General features: G+C 38.6%; 1 protein-coding gene across 1 annotated transcript; it reads left to right on the plus strand.

The window, feature by feature from the left end:
- The first annotated feature begins 601 nt into the window (after nt 1-601).
- Nucleotides 602-24,057, plus strand: eloal (elongin A, like). The gene is made up of 11 exons (XM_036573541.1): nt 602-673; nt 3,396-3,452; nt 3,534-3,646; nt 4,550-5,231; nt 5,305-5,407; nt 8,061-8,222; nt 8,308-8,405; nt 11,056-11,236; nt 16,795-16,915; nt 19,865-19,956; nt 23,729-24,057. Exons 1-11 carry the CDS (start codon nt 602-604, stop codon nt 23,788-23,790), a joined length of 1,743 nt encoding a protein of 580 aa, XP_036429434.1. The 3' UTR covers nt 23,791-24,057.
- Nucleotides 24,058-24,712: the final 655 nt, after the last annotated feature.

The raw sequence follows: 24,712 nt of genomic DNA on the forward strand, positions 1-24,712 counted from the left end.
GAGGATGCTAATGACGCGCGTTAAATGATTTTATTCAACCCAAATAAACACTTTGACTCAAACAATCCTTCAAATACAACAATTAAAACCTCAACAAACCCCAAACCCACTACTTCGCTGTTCCACCTTTTACAGTTCTTCTGATTTTCTGGAACTTTTGGTCTGGTATAAAAAGGTTATGCTAAGTGAGCTATGCTAAGCTACCTAGCTAAGTGACAAGGGGAAAAACAAAGCAGTCAAAGTGGTGGGAGAATTGATCTAAACACAAATATCAGGATGAGTGACCAATTCTGAATGAAATGGGACAAAGTAAGAGTAAATTCGTAGATAAATAAAACAGGCTGCTGACATTTTAGGACACTGAGGCCTACAAACCCATCAGCCGCCTGCTGAACCAACGTAGGTTAACGTGAGTCGTAACTCAGCATCGTCTGCTACAACAGGGCTCAAATACACGTTTATTTTTTATTTTCTTGGCCTTTTTGACCATTTATCACTATGAAAAGAATGAACTGTGTTTGGTGGTCCATGTCCCCGCCCCATATAAAGATGACGGCCGGGTTTGGAGAGGTTTTCTTGTGTTAAAGGCAGCGCGTCCGTCATGGCCCCGACAGACGTGGAAAAAGTATTACAGCTGAAACTTCAGCTTAAAGAAAGCACCGAAGGGCACACGGTATCGTTTTTCTCTCATTATACACCACAAAAAATGCATTTTAAGACCATGGGGTGCTCATCAGATTGCTCTGCATAGATTTTTGGGGCTGTTGGCAGTGTGTCTTTGTTTAAAGCAATCAGCCAGGGAGACCTAAGGCCCTGTGTCTATCAGCTGGGTTTTAGAAGTCGTGTGAAATGAGTGGTATGGAACTTAAAGGGGAATTCCACCGAATTAAAAACACCAATCTCAATAATTAAATGGTTAAGATGTAAACATAGTCATTCAGAGTGGTCTGATATGGAATGCTTTGTTCCAGAGAAACCTTCTGAGTCAGGATTGTACAGTGGTGGTGATAAGAACTAGATATATTAAGTGTTTTAATGCCTCCTTCACAGTAAGTTATTACATAAACTGGTTATGTCTGATGTCAGAGAAATTGATTTTGGTCTAAAGTTTTTTTTTTTTTAACACTACAGTGGGAAGATACAAGGCATTGCAAGGCAAAATAGTCCTCAAGGTATTTTTTAAATATATTTTTCAGATTTATAACTATTTACCATTATCAACATTACATATAAAAACTCAGACACATAAACATGACTGTTTAGTGTTATAGACATTGCAGTCGGTGGTTCTTATCACCACCACTTTAAAAAATTCTGTCATTTTCTCTACAGTGAACCATATCTGAATGAGGCGGTTTAACATCCCCAATGATTGAATTATGGAGAAATAATTGGATTCCCCTTTAAGATTGTAGTTCTAGTTCATTTCCCACTTGCTTGAGACAGAATAACCACAATTTAATTGATGTAACTGTCTTTTTGGTCATGTTATCCAGTGTCTAATTTGGGTAATTTGCTTCCTAACTAGCTTATGTCATTGTAGCAAACTCATTACAAGGTAATAATTCTAAAAACAGGAGACACATCAGCGTTTTAGTTTCATTCTGATGCGTTTATTGGTAATATATAAGTGCTTGGTGACTTTATTTTCAGAGTAAAGAATTTGCTAAAATTATTGGTGACTTCAGTGCAAGTGTTCCCAGAATGCTGAGAAAGAGCACCCTTGAGTGCAATTAGTCCCTACCAGTCTTGAGCAGATACCAAAAGCAAAAAAACTGTACCCTTTGGTACCGGAGCGATGGGTAATGGGAAATAAAGCACAATTCCACACTGCAAAGTGTCTTTTCCAGTGAAATGATCTTGGAACCCTTTAATATGTGCATAGATATATCTAATATTACCTATGGTGGGATTGTTGTAAGCTTATGATAAGATTATTTAACATATTTCTAGATATTTTACTTGTTTTAAGTTATTTTCTTGAGTAAAATTCTCATGATATGTGCAGATAACTTTGCTTGTTTTAACAAAAGTAGCTGCCATCATTTTTAAAGCAAGTAAAAAATGTCTAGAAAGAAGTTCTATAATCTTATAATATTATTACAGCCATCCCAAAGTTGGAAATATGAGTTATATTGACTCGATTTAAGATCATTTTACTTGACAAGATACCATTTTTTTTTCTTTTTTTGCCGTGCAGTTATCTCTATTTGAGTGTTGTAAGCTTTATATAAGATTATTTAACATATTTCAAGACACATTACTTGGTTTAAGTGATTTTATTAAGGAAAGTTGTCTCATTATATGGGTAGATAATTTAGCTTGTTTTAAGAAATGTGCTTGAAATAAGCAAAAGCAGCTGCCAGCATTTTTAAAGCAAGTAAAAAAATGTCTGGAAAGAAGTTATATAATCTTATAATATTACAATCCTTTCAAAGTTTGAAATATTAGATACAGTGACTCGATTTAAGATCATTTTACTTGGTCTCAGGTTTGCTTAAAATGGATTATAATTCTGACGCTTTCTCGGCTTTGCTGTAGATTATTCAGTGGCTTCTTTTCACTGATGTTCTTGTGGGGCCTGCATTCGGATCCACAGCCTGCTCTCATGCAGGTGGCCTGCCTTTTGCTACTGCTGAGTGGGGACATGATAGAGGGGGTTGGGGTTTGAGTGGTTCTAGGCTAAAAATACTGCTGCAGTTGTCTCTCCTGTTGCCCGTCTGTCAGTCTGGGGGAAAAAGAATTAGGCAGGCGCGAGGTGATTAGATAGTCTATATGTTCTGCTAAATGACTGTAATGAACTGAGTGATTGTGTCCTTCTTTAAATCTGTACTGGAACCCTTTAATATGTGCTGAAATTCTTTAGTACATGTGACTTTTTTCGCACATGCATGCTGGCTGGTCTTTTACAACCTATGTGGGTGTTGCACTGCCCATTTATAGCGCTTTGCCAATGGAGTCGCTGCATATGAGGTTTTTTCCATACATAGAGTCTGCCATTCTTGTTTGCTCAGCAAATCAGGCTTTCTAGTGAGCTGGCTGGGTTTTGTCCTTAAATGGTGTGCATTGATTTTGTGTACCAAAACACTGAAAATACATGTTTTATTCAGTGATTTACTGAATAAAAATAAGACAATGACGTTATGTCTTTGAATCAGGGATGGGTGATATTGGATTTAGAAATGTATAGCTGGCTGATAATTGATTAAAACAAATCAGCACTGGACCCATTTGACAGATTTCAAACTATTCATTTTACTGCATCTAAAGTAATTGTTAGATTTTAAAAAATACATGGGCGGATTTAGTCCAAGTTTCTACATTTAATACATTAAACATACTGATATCGTCTTCGTCCCACAGTTCCCAAGAAATCTTTTTTTTTTCTGCTTCAGCTGCTGAAAACCTTGAAGAAGCTTCAACAACTGGACGTAACACTTGATATTCTTGCTGTAAGAGATTATCACTTTTGAAAATCCCTACAAAGCAAGCAAATTGTTTGTTGTTCTTTATAACTTTTGTCATTTATGTAGGAGACTGGAATTGGTAAAGTGGTGAACTCCTTTCGCAAACACAGTGACGCGGGGGAAGTGGCCAAGACGTTAGTTCACCGATGGAAAAAGCTGGTTCCGAGAGATTCTCCAAGGTACTGAGGCCCCAAATCTAGCAGTGATGTTTTAAATAGTAAAATTTAGCTAGAAAGGAGAAGTTCATGAATAAACTTTTAGTTGGCTTGACCAACTGTTGATAGGCTGTTGCTATGGTATCCCGGGTGGTTGCTTAGGTATTGCTAGGCTGTTGCTGGGCAATCTCATTTGATTGCTAAGGTGTTGCTAGCCCATTGCTATGGTATCCCAGATAGTTGCTCAGGTGTTGCTATGCCGTTGTTATGTTATCCAATTTGGTTACTAAGGTCTTGATAGGCTGTTGCTATGGTGTCCTAGGTGGTTGCTAAGGTGTTGCTAGTCTGTTGCTATGGTATCCCAGGTGGTTGCTTAGGTTTTGCTATGCCATTGTTATGTTATCCAGTTTGGTTACTAAGGTGTTGATAGACTGTTGCTATGGTATCCTAGGTGTTTGCTAAAGTGTTGCTGGTCTGTTGCTATGGTATCCCAGATAGTTGTTCAGGTGTTGCTATGCTGTTATGTTATCCAATTTGGTTACTAATGTGTTGATAGGCTGTTGCTATGGTGTCCTAGGTGGTCGCTCAGGCGTTATGTTGTTGTTATGTTATCCAATTTGGTTACTGAGATGTTGATAGGCTGTTGCTATGGTGTCCTAGGTGGTTGCTAGGCTGTTGCAATGGTATTCTAGGTGGTTGCTGATGTGTTGCTAAGCTGTTACTGTGGAATCCTATGTGGTTGCTAAGGTGTTGCTAGGATATTGCTGTGATCTCAAGTGGTTGCTAAAGTGCTGCTGTGGTATTCCAGGTTGTTGCTAGTATCTGTCTAGCCCTCTTAATTCTGGTTATTTTTTATAAGTAGTATTTGTATCATATTTACTATTTGGTATGGCGAATTTTGTTTCTCTGGTGTTTTTTGAACTCCAGTGTTACTCAGCCTCAGCCTCCTCCTCTGAAAGAGCCGTCTAAGTCTGAAGTTCAAGAAAGCGATCGGACTCCAGAGAACACAAACGACTCTGAAAGGAAGCCCAAAAATGAAAACTCTGGCTCTGAATGCAAACCATCGAAGAATTCTGATAGTAAAAGTAAAGTGAAACGAGCTGTGGACAAATCAAAAGCTGGCAAAGATGGTGAAAAGAAAGACTCTGACTCGGAGCACGTGTCACCAACCCCAAAAAAATCCTCCCAGCCCAAAGAGAAATCAAGCGGCGACGGCCATGCAGAGCAAAAAGATGAGCAAAAAAAACCTGAGAAAAAAGTTTCTGACATAACAAACAAGCATAGAACCAAAACTCCCACCAAGACGAGCTCTTCGAAGCGAGATGGCAAAAAGAAGAGAGACCTCATTAAAAAGGAGGACAGTGGGGAGAAGAGAAGTAAGCCAAGGGCAGCTCATACTGAGAAGGACCTTCAGAGCGATGACTTCGAAACGCCCTCTATGTCTTTTGAGGCTTACCTGAGCTACGACCTGGAGGCTCCCAAACGGAAGAGGAAGTCATGTGACGATAAGACCCAGAAACGTTTGAAGACGGACCTGAAGGAGGACGCCAAGGTGTGTGTCCCCAGCATCAAGTCAAGCAAGGCTGTAAAAGAGGAATCGGATACAACGGTAGCTATTTGAGATATTGGCCTCGTTCATAGACGGTTCCAGTTTCTGATGGGATGCGTTTCATTGCATTTAGGTTTCAAAAGGATCTGTGTTGGACTTGCTCAAGATTCCACTCCCCCCAATTTCCCCCGAGTGTGAGGATCTTTCTCAGTATCAGTATTTTGCAAAGAGGAAAGGTGAGTCCTAACTTCTGTTTATGTCTGAAATACTTACAGTACTTAATTTATTTAATTTACAGTCCAAATGACCATTAAGTACAAATTACTCCATTTTCAGCAGTAGGAACACTGGAGAAAAAATGACAGCAAGTAAAAACTTAAAATCGTAAATATATCTAATATTTCTCATTAGGAGGTTGTTAGAATATTGTAGGTTTATTTAACTTAAAAAATGGGTTGAAAAGTCTTATATTCTCACAACAATCTCATAATGAGACATATTTGATATAATGACAATATTTAAGATTTTTTCACTTGCTATCATTTTTGCTATGAAAAAGCAAACAAGGTAAGAAAACATTTAACAGAAATTACACAGAAGCATCAGTATTTATTGTGTCACTCTTTCCCTTTATTCCAGCTTCCATTCTTTTCAGGAGACTCACTTTCAGTTCCTCAAAGAATCTGCAGACACACCTCCAAAGTTCAGTCTTAGAAGCTGGTTGATGATTTTCTGAAGTAATCAAACACATTCAGTGGTGTTGAGGTCTGGACTCTGGGGTGGTCAGTCCATTGTTCAGCTTCTTTTCTTCTCCTTTTCTCAGTGAGGTTCTTCTTGACAGCTACACCTCCTTTCAGATCCACAGCGCTGAGTCGTCTTCTCACAGTGGAAGGATGGACAGAAACACCTGTGGATGTTTTCAGATCTGAAGCAGCTTGATTTTCTCCTCTCTCTCAGAGATGAAAGCTTTAAGTGCTGTTTATCTGATGGGGGCAGTTTTGGGGTCTACCAGGTCTTCCAGGTGGTTGTTAGGAGGCCTGTTTTCTCTGGAGCTTTTAATCATTCTCTGAACTCCAGTTTTGAAAACTCCTTTTTTTTTCCCTCAATTTCTTTAACTTTCTTCTTCTTCATGCAAGTGGATTATCTTACATTGTCTGCTCAGAAATATCTCCTGAAAAATGAATAACAGCTACTTAAAGGATGTTTTAAATGCAAATTGAATAAAGGAAGTAATAAAGTACAGCATAATTAAATTAGTTCAACATTCAGTATTGAATTCCTGAATACAGATTAAGCCTGGTTGCACACTACATTGAGTTGCCAGTATATTAGGTACAGACACAAATACAGACATTAATTCACATTTTGAGGTTGTTCTAAGAGTGCTATAAGGTTCTAGACAAAGCTTTATGATGTTTTAAGTCCAGTAAAAGTATCTTATTCCATTGGCACATACTTTTTGTCAAGCATTAGTTCCCAAAACTTAATAAAAGATGGTTCTTCAAGGGTTCTTTAGTAAAGGGAATGGAACCATGAGTTCAGTGTAGAACTATTTCATGTTTAAATGCTTCTTTGTGTGGTGAGATCACCTTCAGATTGATGCAGAATGTGTTGTGTGTATATAGTTATATATAGAAACTATTTTAAGTAGGTTTTTGGTGCTATATGGAACAATCTGAAGAACAATTTCACCATGCAAAGAGCTATTTAAGCATGAAATGGATTGTCTTTACTAAAGAACTGTTGAAGAACCATCTTTTTTTTTTTAGAGTGTAGGGGGTCAAAGGATGGCTGACCAGTTACTGTCAATAATTGTTAAACCTTGCTCACATGTGTGGTAGATGTATCTTGAAAGTCGTGTGAAATATTGAACCTAATGAGCTGCAACTTGGTGCTTGTGGGATTTCTTTTTAGTAGTGGATTTTCTGTTAGGGGCATAATCTTGTCCAGGATTAGGCCCAATCCCATTTCTCCCCTCGCCCCTACCACTTAGCCCTTAGCCCTTTGATTTGCACGTTCACGTCTAGGGGTAGGGTGTCCCAATTTTTGTTGAGGTAGAGGGGGAGGGCGAAGTGTTAGGGCTACATGGCCCTCCAAACGGAGGTTTTTCAGGGACTCCAAACCGAGAGTTATGAGAAAAAAAGAAAAACCGGCAAGATGGAGAACAAGAGACCAAAGAAACCCACAAATGTGAGAATTTTCTCTGTTTAAAAAGTTACGATAATCACTGTATTACCTTATTTTAATATCTTTTCAATGATTTATGGTCGTTTTCTTCATAACAAGCATAAAAAATAATTAATAGCATTCTAATGCCTCGGTAGCTAGCTAGCTAACTTTCCCGTTCCACTTTAAATAGTCCAGCAGTTCTGATGCCTGAAGCGCCAGAATATAACTGCTGCTCCATTTAAGGTGGAATGGGAAAATTCAAACAAGAAGCTGGTGAATATCTGACTTCAGCTTCATATCACTGAAGAATTAGGGGTGGGTGATAATAAATAATTGCCTCCCTCTTTGAAGTCATATGATGCCCTAAATGTAACTAAAGCCCAGCAGTGAGGAGCTGAACTTTACCCTCCTCTGCTGTCACTGCAGACTGGCAGGGTCGCCTACAGAGCAGCGCTGGTAGCTGTTAATGAAGTGATGCTCTTTTTATTTGAGGGTCCCATTTCAGAGGGAAGATTTCAACCACTACCCTTGTTACTCAGCTCCAAGGGGTTAGGGTGACACTCGAAGACAAGGGGTAGGGGTAAAAAGAAGAAATGGGTTTGGGCCTTAGTCTTAATATATTTCCCATTTTACGCTTTGCTGTCTTTGCCAAAAAGCAAACAATGTATTTATTCAAAGTGCATCTTTAGAATCTTCTACCCTTGACTGGTGTTTTTCCAGTGGAAGACAAGCCTGCAGATGTTTCTGAGGAAGCTCCGGTGTTTACCGGCCAGCGGCTGAACAGGAAGATGCAGGTGTACTCTGGGAGTAAGGTTGTGTATCTTCCCACCATGATGACCTTGTACCAGCAGTGCATCCGGACGCTGCAAAACAACATTGACTGTGAGTGTTTCACACCATCTGTCTTGTGCTCATATGGGTTTAAGTGGCGATTCATCCCAAAGGTTTTCTCCTCTTCACTCTGTAGCGCTCTATGAGATCGGGGGAGTGCCGTTTGAGATTTTGGAGCCGGTGCTGGAGCGCTGTACACCCGAGCAGCTTCTGCGGATCGAGGAGTGCAACCCTGTAAGGAACAGTCACATCAAATAATGCTAATGTGGCGGGCAGTGTGTGAAAAGTAGGTTTGGCAGTTGGCAGTCTTAGCATTCATTGATTCATGCAGTCTTTCCTGAGTGAGCATTGTTTCTTATCTCTGGTATACTGCCAAGCACTGACCCTGTTGACCTCTAGTTAGAGTCATTTAATTTTTAGCAGCTACAGTATAGCTCTGAGTTTTTCATCTAATGTTTACCCAGCATTACCATACATTTTAACTACATAACATATACACTCATTTAGGCACATCTTAGTTGATGTGATTAGTGATTTATTCTCTCACTGCACAACTACAAAAAGTACTGGTAGTATAAATATATGGTGTTTAAATAAATGTTTTAGTGCTTAATTAAATCAAGTAAAATCAGGTAAATTATAGGGGACTTTTATTGTGATGTCCTTGTCATTCCTGATGAATCCAAGTGTAGTTATCGTGAGTGAAGTGTTGGCAAACACATGTTTTCCTTTTTTTTTTCAGGGATTAATTTTAGCTGCCTAACACACTCATTTAACTGAATATTAGTCACTCTTTATCAGCAATTATTCTGTCACCATAAACCACAACAGCTACGACTTTTTCTACTATGACCACCACTACTACTATTATACTAATACTACTAATTGTTACATACCCAGGCTTAACCATGTCTGTCTGTCTGTCTTGTTCTTTCCTGGTTGATACACCACACTTTCCTGCCTTCCCCACCTTACCCTTACCCAGTGGTCGGCAACCCAAATGTAAAGAAGAGCCATTTTGTCCTTGAAACAAACCACCTTGCCACAACATGTTATGTCCATTTTACCATTTTGGCTGTAATTATGTCTCAGTATGTGCTGATGTACTAATACAATAAATAAACAAATAAATCAATATAATAGAAATGACAATCTAGACTTACTTTGCTCTGCTTTAAGCTTTAGCTCAGCTATAGACGCTTTTCTCGCATCTCAGGCAGGAAACTTTTCTTCAAAAGCAGAACGGTTTCTTGAAAACGACTTTTTGTGAGGCTGAAGTCGCTTCGCATTCACCAGCTTGTTCGAACTTTCCCGTTCCACCTTAAATGATACCTGAAGTGCCCGAATGTAACTGCTGCACCATTTAAGGTGGAACGGGAGAATTTGAACAAGAAGCTGGCGAACGAGAAACTGACTTTTCGCTTTGTGTCTTTTTAGTGTTTGTCAGTTTCTCGCAGATTAAATGCATCTGGAAACCAGCTGGAGTGATTTATAAATGCAAATAAGTCCGTTCATCTCCAAATCATCATTGTTCGTTTTAAATCTCTCTCTTTGCCTTTTCGTTAGCTACTAGCTAGGCAAGATTGTTGTCTGCATTGCTATAGTGACCAGCAGTCTGCTAGCCGATCTTCAGGGTTAAGGGTTGAATTAGTAGTTGTAGGCTACATTAATTCCAGCATTTAAGACCATTTATTGTTAAAACTTTATTAGAGCAATCAGCAGGGCTTTATTTGACAGCAAAGGAGGATTATTTTATGGCTCCGCAGCCGCATGTTGCCAACCCCTACCCTAGACTGTCTGCGGGGTTGTAATAACAATAATAATCCTAATAATAATAATTATCATTATTATGAACATGAATAGTAGTAGTATAAATACAAGATGTTTCAATGTTTTAATTAGTGTTCATTTAAAACAAGAAAACTTACATTTAGCAGAAGAATTATATGGGACTCTTATTGTGATAGCATTGTATTCCTGATGAACCTGTGTGGAGTTGCTGTCAGTGAAGTGTTGCAGTTAAATCTGTGTTCTCAGTGGATTTGTTTTATAATTCCTCTCGTTTCTTAATTCTGAAACGCTGTATCTGCTGCTGTGTCCTGATTGAATCCATGAAGGCAGATTTAACTGTCAGTCTATATTAGAACAAAAGCAAAGTTAGTCATAGCTACAGTAGTCATGCACACTCAGCAGCGAACCTGCTGCGTCAGGTTTTAGTTTGAATTGTTCCTCTTGCTTACAGCGTTGTTTTTAACATCATAGTCATCAGCCTGAGCTGATTTTATAAAGTTAGTTCTGGGTAACTAGACACAGCGTCTGGTGAGTGAAGCAAATCCCCCGTAAAGTGTAAATATATAGCAAAAAAATTGGATTTTTTTCTTTTTTTTTGCCGGATTTTAAGGGTATTGTAAATATGTGATTGGCTACATGAAACTAACTTGGCCCAATAGTTCGATACCACTGAGTTATAGACTATAATGTTAAACTGCATGGTAAAAATAACTGGCTGAGATTTGCTGTGAGCTTTTGACTAGTCTGAGCAGAGCTTTCTTCAAGACTAAAAATGAATACAGTTTAAAGATGATATAGATAAAATAACTTTGAACAGGGATGTGCATGAGGATGTTTTTGCAGAAGACGAAGAGTAGTTTTTTGTAATTGGCTTAAATTAGTCTAATTAGCCCTTTTGACAGAAATTAAACAGCATTCAGAGCAGAGGAGACGTGCATGGATATAGAATGGCTGTTGACGACCCTGTAAAACAGTCATGAACTCCTGTCCTTGCAATCACAGCCACTCTACACCAGGGTTTTTGACTTCTGGTGGACTACATCGGCCTCACAGTGATCTGTACTTTCTGTTCCTTTATATGTTTGTCTCACAGGTATACATAGGTGTGACGGATCACCTGTGGGAAAGGCACTGCCAGAGGGATTTCAGGAATGCCCAGCTGGAGGAGTACGAGTCCTGGAGAGAGCTGTACCTTAGGCTGTTTGAGGAACGAGAGCGCAAACTCCAGCGGCTCACCAAAAGCATTGTTTTGGCTCACTCTGGGAAGCCCAAAGGTAACTGTCAGGGGATTGTGCTTTGCATGCCCAGTCTTAGACCACCCTGCATCGCATAATCTTGTTCTTCACTTGTACATGCCAGTTTTGGTCGTCTATTCCACTGGTTTTTCAACGTTTTCTGCATAATTAAATGGTAAAGATGCAAACAGTCATTGAGTGGTTTGGAATGAAATGCTCCATTCTAGAGAAACCTACCAAGTCAGAATTGTTCACAGTGGTGGTGATAGGAACCAGACGTCTGAAGCATTTAATGGCTTTAAAATCTACCTTACATGAAGTGGTTAAGAATGTGCTGCCTGTCTGAGACGATGTTTTGACACGTGTAGGTTCACTGGTCCTTTTGGATAGTAAATAAAATGGCTATTTTCCACAGTATACATTGTGACCCCTGGTTCCTATCACCACCACTGTTAAGAAATCTGTAAGAGTCAATAAGTTTCTCTACAATGCACCATTTCACATAACACTGCTCTGAATGACTTTACATCTCAACCACTGAATTATGGATGAATTTTGAAAAATCAGTGGATTTCCCCTAAATCTGATATTAATCAATTTCCCTCGGGTACACTAGAAATTGGAAAACATACAAATTTAATGAAAGTGCCTTCTAAAAATATATTTACTATGTATTTATTTATTTTTGTGTTAGAAATAAGTGTTAAATAAGCATCATATTCTTCCCTCTCACTGTACTGTTAATAGCAGACAGTTTGTCTGGTCAGACTGAAGCCCTCATTAATTAGAAGATGCTTTGTTTATTTGGAAGACATTGGGCCTCATTCACCAACCGTTCTTAAGTAGAAATTTCTTCTTAAAACAAACTTACGCAGTTTACACGAAGATTCTGACTTTCACCAATGATTTCTTGTTTGGGATTTGTTCTCAGGTAAGAACAGAATCTACACACACTCAGGAACACATTTAAGAAAAACTTAAGATATTGGAGAATGAGGCCCAGTATTTTTAAAGTATTGAAAAGCACTTTCTTTAAGCCTTCCTACCTTTCATGGATGGATGGATGGATGGATGCAGGCAGAGTCATTGAGAGTGCTTTAAAGTGAAGTGCTCAGTATCATGAAAAACTGAATTTCCCCCCTTTTTTATAATAAAGGAGTTTAAAGTAATATGTAAATGTTGTTAAAGCTTCGAAGTGTACTGTACATCTGTATTGAATCCATTGTTTCTGTGATGTCAAGAGAAACAACTCATTTACATATATCCACCTATTCAGCTAACAAGCAGATTAGCCCCACCCACTCACACTGAAGGCTGGATGGATGGATGGGTAGATAGGTAGGTAGATGGATAGATAAATGGATGAAAAGATGGATAGATAGGTAGATGGATAGATAGATGGATGGAAAGATGGATAGGTAGATGGACTGATGGATGGATGGATGGATAGATGAAAAGATGGATAGATAGGTAGATGGATAGATACATGGATGGAAAGATGGATAGGTAGATGGATTGATAGATGGATGGATAGATGAAAAGATGGATAGATAGGTGGATGGAAAGATGGATAGGTAGATGGATTGATGGATAGATGGATAGGTAGATGGATTGATAGATGAAAAGATGGATAGATAGGTAGATGGATAGATACATGGATGGAAAGATGGATAGGTAGATGGATTGATAGATGGATAGGTAGATGGATTGATAGATGGATGGAAAGATGGATAGATGGATGGATGGATAGATGAAAAGATGGATAGATAGGTGGATGGAAAGATGGATAGGTAGATGGATTGATAGATGAAAAGATGGATAGATAGGTAGATGGATAGATACATGGATGGAAAGATGGATAGGTAGATGGATTGATAGATGGATAGGTAGATGGATTGATAGATGGATGGATAGATGAAAAGATGGATAGATAGGTGGATGGAAAGATGGATAGGTAGATGGATTGATGGATAGATGGATAGGTAGATGGATTGATAGATGAAAAGATGGATAGATAGGTAGATGGATAGATACATGGATGGAAAGATGGATAGGTAGATGGATTGATAGATGGATAGGTAGATGGATTGATAGATGGATGGAAAGATGGATAGATGGATGGATGGATAGATGAAAAGATGGATAGATAGGTAGATGATAGATACTTGGATGGAAAGATGGATAGGTGGATGGAAAGATGGATAGGTAGATGGATTGATGGATAGATGAAAAGATGGATAGATAGGTAGATGGATAGATACATGGATGGAAAGATGGATAGGTAGATGGATAGATAGTTGGATGGATGGAAAGATAGATAGATAGATAGATAGGTGGATAGGTGGATAGGTAGATGGATAGATGGATGGATGGAAAGATAGATGGATAGAACTTCATTGATCCTGAAGGGAAATTCCTGTGTTACAGTAGCAAAACATGCACTTGCACATAAACGTACATATATTAGGCAGAAAAAAAAGACATAAATTAGGCAGAAATAAAAAATACACAAGTTAGAATAAAGTATGAGAATATGAATAAATGTATATCTGTTTTGCATATTTACACAGCATATAAGACAGATTTGTTGTATTTACATGACCGCAGATAAGATGTTTCAGAGCTCATTTACATAAATCAGTCTTAAAGGCACATTGAGAAAAACAGCTGGTTTAATTCTAAGAGATAAAGAGAGGTTGGAAAATTATCTTGTAGAAATTAATTATGACTGTTTTTGGTGCATAAAACCAAGACAAATGTCATAACTGGCGGCAATTGGGGAAAAAAAAATACAAGAAAAATGTAGGATATGGGCCCTTTAATGCCTATAGAAGCCCCCTTACAGGAACTTATTACAAGAAATTGTTATGAATGCGCTGCCTGATGCCTGAGACCTTTAAAAAATAAATAAATAAATACGTGTTGCAGAAAGGCAAAGCAAAATAGTCCCCAAAGAAACTTTCAGATTTGTCCAGATTTATCACTATTTTACCATCTTCAACATTCCATATAAACTCAGAAGACTCGTGTAGGTTCACTGGTGGTTTTGGACAGTAAAAATAATGTCTATATTTGTGTTGTAGTCATGGCGACCCCTGGTTCCTATCACCACCACTGTAAAGACATCTGAACCATTTCACACCAAACCACTCTGAATCTCTCTGTTTACATCTCAACCAATGAAATTATGTAGAAATTCTGATGGAAGGTTGACTTTAATGACACAGTGCTCTGAGAAGGTACTGTTGGCCTTGTGTTCCAGGAAATCGTATTGTGCTCACACTCTTGTCACCCAGAAGGTGCAGTATGTGGCACTCTCGTTCACCTGTCAGCCCCCTCTGTGAAAGCCCCTCCCCCAGATGACCTTTTGGCTGGGCGCTGGGTAGTGATTGCATTACAAAACACTTGTTAGCACCTCAGTATAACTTGTTCAACAGCTGCTACTGCTGCTCACTTATTTAAAGGAAGGGTTTAGCAATTATATTAAAAATTCATAAACCTGTTCTTAGGCCAAGTACATGTGATTAGTGGGTACCAAAGATGAGCTGCGGGTTTTGGCATGCAGTCTTTTCGCTTTCGCAATATCCCTGGGTTACACAATAGTGGCTTAAGGACAGGGGTGGACAGTAATGCAGTAAATGTAATTCGTTGCTGTACTTAAGTATTTTTTTCGTGTATCTGTACTTTACTGAAGTTTTTCCATTTTGGGTGACTTTTTACTTTCACTCCACTACATTTCAAAGTCTAATATCTCACTTTTTACTCCACTACATTATGAGAAATCTGTCGTTCCTTTTGGCTTCTGTGTGTATAAAAACGTAACATGTCAAAAACAAAAGAAGCACAAAGCAGAACACCAATCAGAGCACAGCGGTCACTTTGTTTTGAGCTTGTTTTGACCTGTTGGTCATACCGACCCAGTGCAGCACACGGTTCAACATCAGTGAAACAGTGTAAAATTCTGGGAGAGTCTATTCAACATAAATGATGAACTAACCTAACTTTGTGTAAACAGACCACAATATAGAAATATGTACACATATGCAGTTGTGACTGAATTTATACAAACACATTTCATTTTATAGTAAATTAGTTTTGGCTAGTTTATGTTTATGAACAGAGACCTACAGATGCAGTTTAGTAAAGGAAACTCATTTGTGAACCTGAGTTTAAAGTTTTTATTAAACTTAAACTGTAACTAAGTTCAAATAAATCTTAAACTGAAACTTTGCTTGTTTGTAAAAAGTGATTTCAGAGCCACTCAGTTCTACCTGATGGAAACTGTTTGCCTTCTGTGTTTTGTGTTTATGATAATTTTAATAGACATCAGCGTCACTAATTAATGACCTTCTATTAAAAGACTGGTTTACCAAGAGAGACACTGGAGTATTTTCACCAAAAATGAGTTAATGAAGCGAGTCTTGTTACAAAACCGGTAATATGACATCCGAGCCATAATTAATCTTTTAGTACTTTCACTTTCAGTGGTTAAGTACATTTGAAGGCAAATCCTTTAGTACTTTTACTCAAGTGGAGGTCTAAAGGGAGGAGCTTCTACTTTCACTGGAGTAATATTTTACCTTGGGTATCTCTACTTTAACTCAAGCACATGGTTTGTGTACTTCATCCACCACTGCTTAAGGAGGAACTTAAAGAGTAAACTGAATGGATATTTAAGCAGAAGTTTAGGTTAGAGTGGGGATTACACTGATTACACGGATTAACTAAATGGTTAAGATGTAAACAGAGTGGTTTGGTGTGAAACGCTCTGTTCTAGAGAAAGTGAGTCTGAGCTGCGCACAGTGGTGGTGATAGGAACCAGATGTCCACCTCTAGAAGCTCCCTCACAGATGGAGATATTTTTGGATAATAAGGAAAATGACTATTTTCATGGTAGACATTGTGACCCTGGTTCCTATCACCACCACGGTGAAGAAATTATTAAGAGTTAATATGTTTCTCTACAATAAACCATTTCATATCAAACCGCCCTGAATGACTTTATATCTCAACCACTGAATTATGGATAATACTTGCACATTTTGTCTGTGTCAAAATATTGTGTTGCATTGGGAAAATTTCTTTAAGTATTGTGGAATACTAATTTTTTTATGTCACCACTCAGACCAGCACAACACACACTAACACCACCACCACCACGTCAGTGTTACTGCAGTGCTGAGAATGATCCACCACCCAAATAGTACCTGCTCTGTGAGGGTCCATGGGGGTCCTGGGCACTGAAGAACAGGGTAAAAGGGGGCTAACAAAGTATGCAGAGAAACAGATGGACTACAGTCTGTAACTGTAGAACTACAAAGTGCACCTATATAGTAAGTGGAGCTGATAAAATGGACAATGAGTGTAGAAACAAGGAGGTGGTCATAATGTTATGCCTGATTGGTGTATTTCCCCGAATCATTCAGCCGTAGTATAGACAGGTGAGATGATGGTATGTTTTTAGCAGTTTACATACAGCATCAAACTCTGCTTTTTAAGAAATGTGAGTAGGAAAATTCACTTTTCCAGGATGTTAGTCTGCTCGTGTCAAATGTCTCTGTGTTCCCAGCTGTGCTGTTCTTTTGGCTCCTCCTCAGGAAGACAGGTGAAGATGGCATTTATTCATTCAGCTGCCAAGCCGCCTAGAAACGTACGCATCCAGCAGGAACTCCACGGTACTGCCAGCGCCGGGCTCCCGCACCCCGCAGACAAACCCAGGTCAGTTTTGACCAGATCTGTCCAGCTACGAGCACTGACTGCTCTCAGTTTAGTGGTCTGAGTTTTAAGGTCAGCCTTGCCTGGCTCACAATAAAACCGTTTAATGCTGCCGTTCGGAGATGAACGAAAGCTTCAGTTGGTGCCCCTGATGACCTGCTTTGTGTGATGTAATCAGGTGTCAGAAGAGTGGGCAAAGTTCCAAAATGTACTTGTTAATAATCAAACGAAAGTTTTTTTTGAGGGTATTTCGAAGTTCAGTCATGTGCTGTTTGGAAATAAAGAAAGAAAAAGCGATGGTAAGACTGATACGGCTTCAATGCATTCGATGTGAAACTAGTATATAGTCCATACTGGTTTTTATATAGGTTCAAGTTTATTTGTCATTTGCACAACATTGCAGGACATTCGTGCATTGAAATGCTTGTGGTGAGGCTCAGGTGATCACTCTACAGCAGGGCAGCATTATATACATACTGAAAACAGTGCAGACAGAACAAAGTGAAAATACAAAGAAAATACTAAAACTAAAATATATTTAATATACACAGATTATACACAAAATACAGGGTGTCCCAAAAAAAATTGACATCATTTGAGATCTGAATATCTGAGTAACTACGTGTCCTGGGCAAACAAAATCAAATAGGCTTCATGTTGAACAATACAAGATTTATTTATCAAAATTCGAACAAGAAATTCAGAGGGATGTAGATTTTATAACCGATTTCACAGCTTCACAAATGTAATATCTTCTGATACTGGTGGTCGTCCAGATCCCTTTGTCCTGCACAGACAGCCTTCCTCTTTGAATTTTTTGTGCCATGTCCAAATCTGCTTTCCAGTTGGTGCATTTTTATTGAATTTTCTGGAAAATGCACGCTGCACACTCTCGTTTGACTGTATTCGAGCATATTCTAACACACTAAATGCCTTTTCATTTCTAGTGAACACCGTTCTTCAACCTCTCCAAAAAAAAACATTAAAAATTAAACTTGGTTAATTTTTACACATTTTATTAAAATTTGATATCATTTGAGGGAGAATTGGCTGTTATTAGACTACAAAATTATGTCAGTTTTTTGGGACACCCTGTATAGAGACAGGAGGGACCTATGTAATAAAAACACTCTGCTATGTACAAATATGTTAAACAAGGGATAATCTGAGAAGAATATATATATACATTTTAACGTGACTTGGTGTTATTGTTGCAGCAGTGATATGATAAATAATATTAACAAAATGACTGAGTGGAATGGTAACAGGGAAGGATCCACAGCTTCACAGCTTGTTCAGAAGCCTGACAGCCTGTGGGTAGAAACTAAGAACTGTATATCATATACTAATATAGTATAATATATTCTATATAAGTATATAGAAATGGTGCCCAGAAAAGTGGGTGTGTTTTTTTTAAGGAGTTCTCACTTTAGGGAACCAAAAGTGGTTCTTCAGTGGCATTGCTCCTCCAAAGAACCCACCGTATGTAAAGAGTTTACTGCAGATGCAAATTAAGGATGCACCAACTTTCATTATAAACTGGCTGTCAGCCAGCGCCAGAGCAGTTGGGGGTTAGGTGCCAATAGTACGTGACTGAAGTGCCCTTGAGTAAGGCACCTAACCCCCAACTGCTCCCCGGGCGCTGCGGATAGGGCTGCCCACCACTCCGGGCAAGTGTGCTCACTGCCCCCTAGTGTGTATATGGTGTTTCACTGCATGGATGGGTTAAATGCGGAGGTGAAATTTCCCTGTTGTGGGACTAAATAGGGTCACTTAAAGACTTAATGCTGAGTAATGTTTTATCTTTCATTTAAAATATGTACCTCATATAATGTGCTGTTATAATTGAAGAGTTCATTCCAAAACCTGATGATACATCCATTGTAAAGAATTTTGGTAATTGAGATTTTTAAAAAACGAGGCACTCAGTTTATTTTAGGACTGCAAAGTCAAGCTGATCACTGTAGACATCTTAATCATCACCTTATTGTCCCAAAATCATGCCAAATTGGACGGGTGGTCTTGTCCAAAGTTGAAAAAATGCAGGGGGAAAAAGTCTCTTTTCCCCCAGATGTTAAATTTAGCTACACTCATTTAAGCACATCTTAGTCAGTGTTTATTAGTATTTTTCTAACAAGAACAATAATAACTACCACTACTATAGATACAGAGTGTTTAAATATTTGTGTTCAGTGAAATCAAGTAAATCGCTGCTGTCGGAACAAAACCTTGTATCTCCATTTTTGTTGTTTTTCAGTTTTTTGACAATTTGAAAATATCTGTGGTCCTAAATATTGTGTGGAAATTTCGTGAGGAAATGGACTGAAAGAAATGACCCAAAATTACTTGGAAAAAAGTCTGGTTCCATTGACTTACATTAAAAGTAAAGTAGTTTTTTTCCTTCTCCAGTAAAGTTGCCATTTTGGAGATACAATGTTTTGATCTGACAACAGTGAATTGTGAATTTAACAGTAGAATTATTTTAATTTGACAGCATTGCCAGCAAAGTATTGGCAAAGTAAAGCATTCTCATTAATTTGTTTGATAATTTTATTTATATTTTAATCCAGAAATTCTGAATGAATCCACAGAGGCAGATTTAACTAACTATCGGTCTGAATTAGAATAATAGCCAACTTAGCTGTAGCTACATTACAGTCATATGCACTCAGTGTGCAGCATTCATGCCGCGTCAGGTTTTTTAGAATGGTTCCTCTTTCAGAGTGTGCAGCTCTACATGACGGATATAAACGTTTGGCCAGAAAAATGGGGGTAAAAGTGATTTGCAGTTGAGGTTAAGGTTAAATTGAAAATGTCTGAAGCTCTGGTAGTTTGAGACACCTTGTCTGAGTGACTTTATATAAGTTACTATGTAAGCTATTAGTTCTTATATCGGTGATAAAGTGGCCAAGTGATGTCATTGTAGTTCCTGTCTCCACACTCTTTCTTCAGTGGGAAGAGTCATGATAGTAGAGGAAGACCCTGCTTCAGTGAGCCCACCAGCTCAGGATCCAGCCAGTGTCCAGACCCACGGAGGATCAGAAGTGAGTAGAGCTCGTTCTCATTGTTCGCTTTAGGGAGCGCATGCTATTCTGCTGTTTCTACTCACTCTACTCTGCCTTGTGAAAGCTGGTTGGGTCTTCAGTAGAGGATGTTTCGTGATGCCTGTTCTGTTTTATTCATGCTCTTAGAAAGATCAGTGTCAGTTTGCTTCCTGTTTAATCTCACTGAGTGTGTTTACGTGCACTCAATAACCTGATAACTGCAGAAAATCAGATTTTGTCAGTAATCTGATCAACACATTTACATGCACTTGAATAAGCAGATGATGGGGAAACTCCAGGTCTACATGAGTCAGACAGTAATCAGCTTTGCAACCAGCCAATAAACTCACAGAAGAAGACGTGACGTAAACGTAATGTAAAACTCAAACTTCATGCAGCGGCTTTTTTAAACATCGCCCACTTTACCTGAAAATATGAACAAACATCATCTAGAAGATGAAGAATATTCAAATCCTTTATTTCGTGTTTGGTTTCAGCGCCTCTCCAACAGTGTTTTGCTGCCATCTTGCGACATCCACCGTCTGATCTCGCATGCGCAGACTGAGAAATCCGATAGAAATCAGAGTAAGAGTTCACATGCACTGAGAAATCTGAGCTAAAATCCAGCCTCTTTATCGGATTTCTTAATCAGATTTCTAGATTGGAGTATGGTGTTTACATGACCGTTTCAATAATCGGATAACTGTAGAAATCCGATTATGATCGGATTATTGAGTGCATGTATACGCACCCAATTTGATCTCAGGTTGTATATTTCTTTTACTAAGGATGGTTTAATAAAGTAAAATGGTGTATAAACAGGGCTCGATATGAGGGGGACAGTCAAAATAAAATGGCAACCCTCCCCAGGCGAACCAGCCTCTTTCCATCCCCCTTGGATTAAGATCTTAAGATCGCCTGTTATTGATATCTTCTTTCCCTGCACCTGTGAGAGATACTCATTACGAGAATTCATTAAGTCAAACACACAGGTTCTGATCTGCACACCTGCAGAACAGGTGCTCATGTAGAATTGTGTACTTTCTCTTTTCACTGGTGGAGTGTTTGTACAGTGACTCGTCCACCATTCAGGGTTGCCATGTACGTTGTTTTCCTGCCAAATTTGGCCAGTTTGAAAGTGCAGGCGTGAGAGAGAATAATGTTTAAGCTTATGGTGGGTGGCTTTTAAGCAAACTTTTTACTGGAGATTTTTACTGGATCTGGCAACCATGCCCATCATGGGGAATGCTAAAATACAGCTAATCTGTGCACTTAAAAGAAAAGATGGAAAACAGGTGTGATATTCATTCACTCTTAAATAAGATGGTTCTTCAAGGATTCTTTAGTAAAGAAAATGGTTCTATAAACACTCAAAGAACGCTTTGCATGAGTAAAGGGTTCTTTTTATCATGAAAGGGTTCTTCAGACTGATGGAGAATGTGCTGTAGATGGTTCTATATAGAACCTTTTTGAAAATGGCTTTCAAAAGAGTTCTTCTATTCTTACAAGCTTGTCATTGTCACAATAGAAAAACCCTTTTCAGAAAGGTTCTGCATAGAACCATCTAATGCACATTCTCCATCAATGTGAAGAACCCTTTCACGATGCAAAGAACCCTTTAATCATGCAAAGGGTTCTTTGAGTGTTGATGATTCTATATATATAACAATTTTCTGTACTAAAGAACCCTGGAAGAACCATCTTTTTTTTGTGTTAATAGTGAGAGATGTTTGAAGTAACTCCAGCAGCACTGCTGTGTCTGATCCACTCAGACCAGCACAACACACACTAACACACCACGTCAGTGTTACTGCAGTGCTGAGAATGATCCACCACCCAAATAGTACCTGCTCTGTGAGGGTCCATGGGGGTCCTGAGCACTGAAGAACAGGGTAAAGGGGGCTAACAAAGTATCAGAGAAACAGATGGACTACAGTCTAACTGTAGAACTACAAAGTGCGCCTATATAGTAAGTGGAGCTGATAAAATGGACAATGAGCGTAGAAACAAGGAGGTGGTCATAATGTTATGCCTGATTGGTGGAGAGTTTTGTTTGGGGTGAATAAAGTGCTGATTAGAGAACTGACAGGTCAGGAGGCGCCAATAAATGATCTAGTGTTCCATACAGTGAGCAGCTGAGCAGCTCATGACTTACAGTGTTCTTAACGATGGAAGATTCCTGTGTTAGTGAGCTGGGCGTTTTGCCAGAAACCACAGAATAGCTCAGAGTCTAGAAGTCACGCGATCGGGGTGGATGGTAACTGACAACACGGTTTGATTCAAAACCAGGTCGAATCCTGAAATAATTACAACTGTAATAAAATGAATAAATGTTTATTATGAAAGTGAAAGAGGTTATAGTTTGTTATAGAGACTGTGTTCTGTGTAAAGTGATGAGGGCAGTCTGAGCACAACAGCATATCTGAGAGGCTTTTTTCCGGTAGCTGGTTGACCCCCCCCCATCCACCCAGCTCCTCCACGGTGTATAAGTATGGATTATACACAGGAAACCTGGCTTAATTCCTGAGCATTAATGCTAATCTTGTGCTTCCGTAATGGCGCTGAATGACTTTCCTTACATTTGCTGCCCTCCCTGCAAAAACAAATGAAAAGATGAAAGGATTGAAACTATTTCCTCCTGCTAAGCTGAGCAGCCCATAGAGAGCAGGTTGTCTTATTTAGGGTGCATATTAGGGCCGTGAACAGTGTGGGGCGCGACTGACAGGTTTTGTCTTTGCTAAATGTTTTTAAACATTTGAGCAACATAAATAATCTCTTTAAACAGGCGGCCTGCAGATCTCAGCTGCACAGAACAACGTGAACCTCATTCTGAGCTCCTAATGTTAATGAGCAGTTCAAACCAACTGAGCCGTGAGGTGTAAGATTCTCGAGAAGAGTCAGTAAATGGATGCAAACGTGGTTCAGTCAGTGTCATTCTGTTGGCTTTCTTGCACTATATATCGTTTCATTGTGCGCTGGTATGTCTGTATATACAGACATGGTGTTTGTCTTTTGGGCTCATTTATCTTTTCTTTTTTTATTTGTGTTTTTCTGTCAGTTCTAGAGCTGCTAAATGGTTTTTCATTGTTTTTGAACAATGACAGTGAAGATCTGTCTGTCTGTCTGTCTGTCTGTCTGTCTGTTTATCTGTATACACACATCTATCTGTCTGTCTGTCTGTCAATCTATCTACCAGTCAGTCAGTCCATCTCTATCTATCTATCTATCTATCTATCTATCTATCTATTTATCTATCTATCTATCTATCTGTCTGTCTGTGTGTATGCCCATATCTGTCTGTCTGTTTGTCTGTCTGTATACACATATCTATCTGTCTGTCTGTCTGTCTGTCTGTCTGTCTATCTATCTATCTACCAGTCAGTCAGTCAGTCAGTCAGTCAGTCAGTCCATCTCTATCTATCTGTCTGTCTGTCTGTCTGTCTGTATACACATATCTATCTATCTATCTGTCTGTCTGTCTGTCAATCTGTCTACCAGTCAGTCAGTCAATCTCTGTCTGTCTGTCTGTCTGTCTGTCTGTCTGTCTAAACACGATGGGAAATGTAGAGAAGGCATCATCTTGTGTGAGGGGCATTTATTTTGTCAGAAAATGTAAATTTTATTCAAAGGAATAACACTGAAGCCCCCAAGCTCAGTCTTTTCTCTTTTATAGGGTTCCTTTTTACCCTTATAGAAGATCTGAGACTCCCAGCCCCCCTCAGTCTGAACCTTGCCTGCCCCTCTGATTTTCAGTGTCTGTTTTCTTTTTTAGGAGTGGCGCCAATGATGGCAAAGTCTTTGAAAGCCTTTAAGAAGCAGCTTGGACGCAGATGAATGTTGAAGATGAGTGTATAGATTACAAATGTCCTTATTACACCCCTGTAAACCATTTAAGGTACCTTCATTTTTTTTCTCCATAATTGGCAACATTGAGCATCCATTTTTGACCAACTCTTGTATTTACTGCATGGAAATAATACAAGAATGCACTTTTGAATCACATTACTGATTGTGTTGTGATGAAATGCACTGGATTAATAAATGAAAGTCAATGAAAAAAAACTGATTTTGTTTTTCATTAAATTGTTTGAAAGCAAACCTGTGGAGCTTTTTGTGAAGTGATTTGTCTCCACCTAGTGGTCATTCTAGTAAATGCACCTGTTGCGTTGCTAATTCCATGAAATCTTGGACTCTGCATGTTTCAGGGTAAATGTTTACAGCATGCATGTATTTATAGAATGTGTAATTTGACCTTTGAGGGATTCTTAGATATGAGTTACCACAAATAATAAAAAATATTTGTCTAAGCAAGTCTGTTTTTTTTAAACTGTAAATCTGCATGTAATGTGAATTAGAACCCAAACTGCAAAATCAAAGCAAAGCGCACATAAAATACCAGTTTATTACAGCACTTAACACATCAAACAGCAGAAAGCTGTTGTATTCAAGGCCTAACCAGCAACATCTACCAGTATGTCCAATGAATATGCACACTAAATTTGGCCATTTATGGAATGTGGGTTTTTTTTCTTTTAACCCTTTCAGACCTGAATTATGTTCCATTGAGATATATATATATATATATAGATATATATATAGATATATATATAGATATATATATAGATATATATATATTTTGTATGTTTTCTGTCTGTAATGAACTCTAAAACAAGACAAGTAAAAAGAATCAAATATAATATTTTTATTGTTATTTTTTAAAATGTCCATTGCAGTGGACGGTCGGCCTTAAAGTTAA

The sequence above is a fragment of the Colossoma macropomum genome, unplaced genomic scaffold (assembly GCF_904425465.1).
Source record: "Colossoma macropomum unplaced genomic scaffold, Colossoma_macropomum, whole genome shotgun sequence".
Lineage (NCBI taxonomy): Eukaryota > Metazoa > Chordata > Actinopteri > Characiformes > Serrasalmidae > Colossoma > Colossoma macropomum.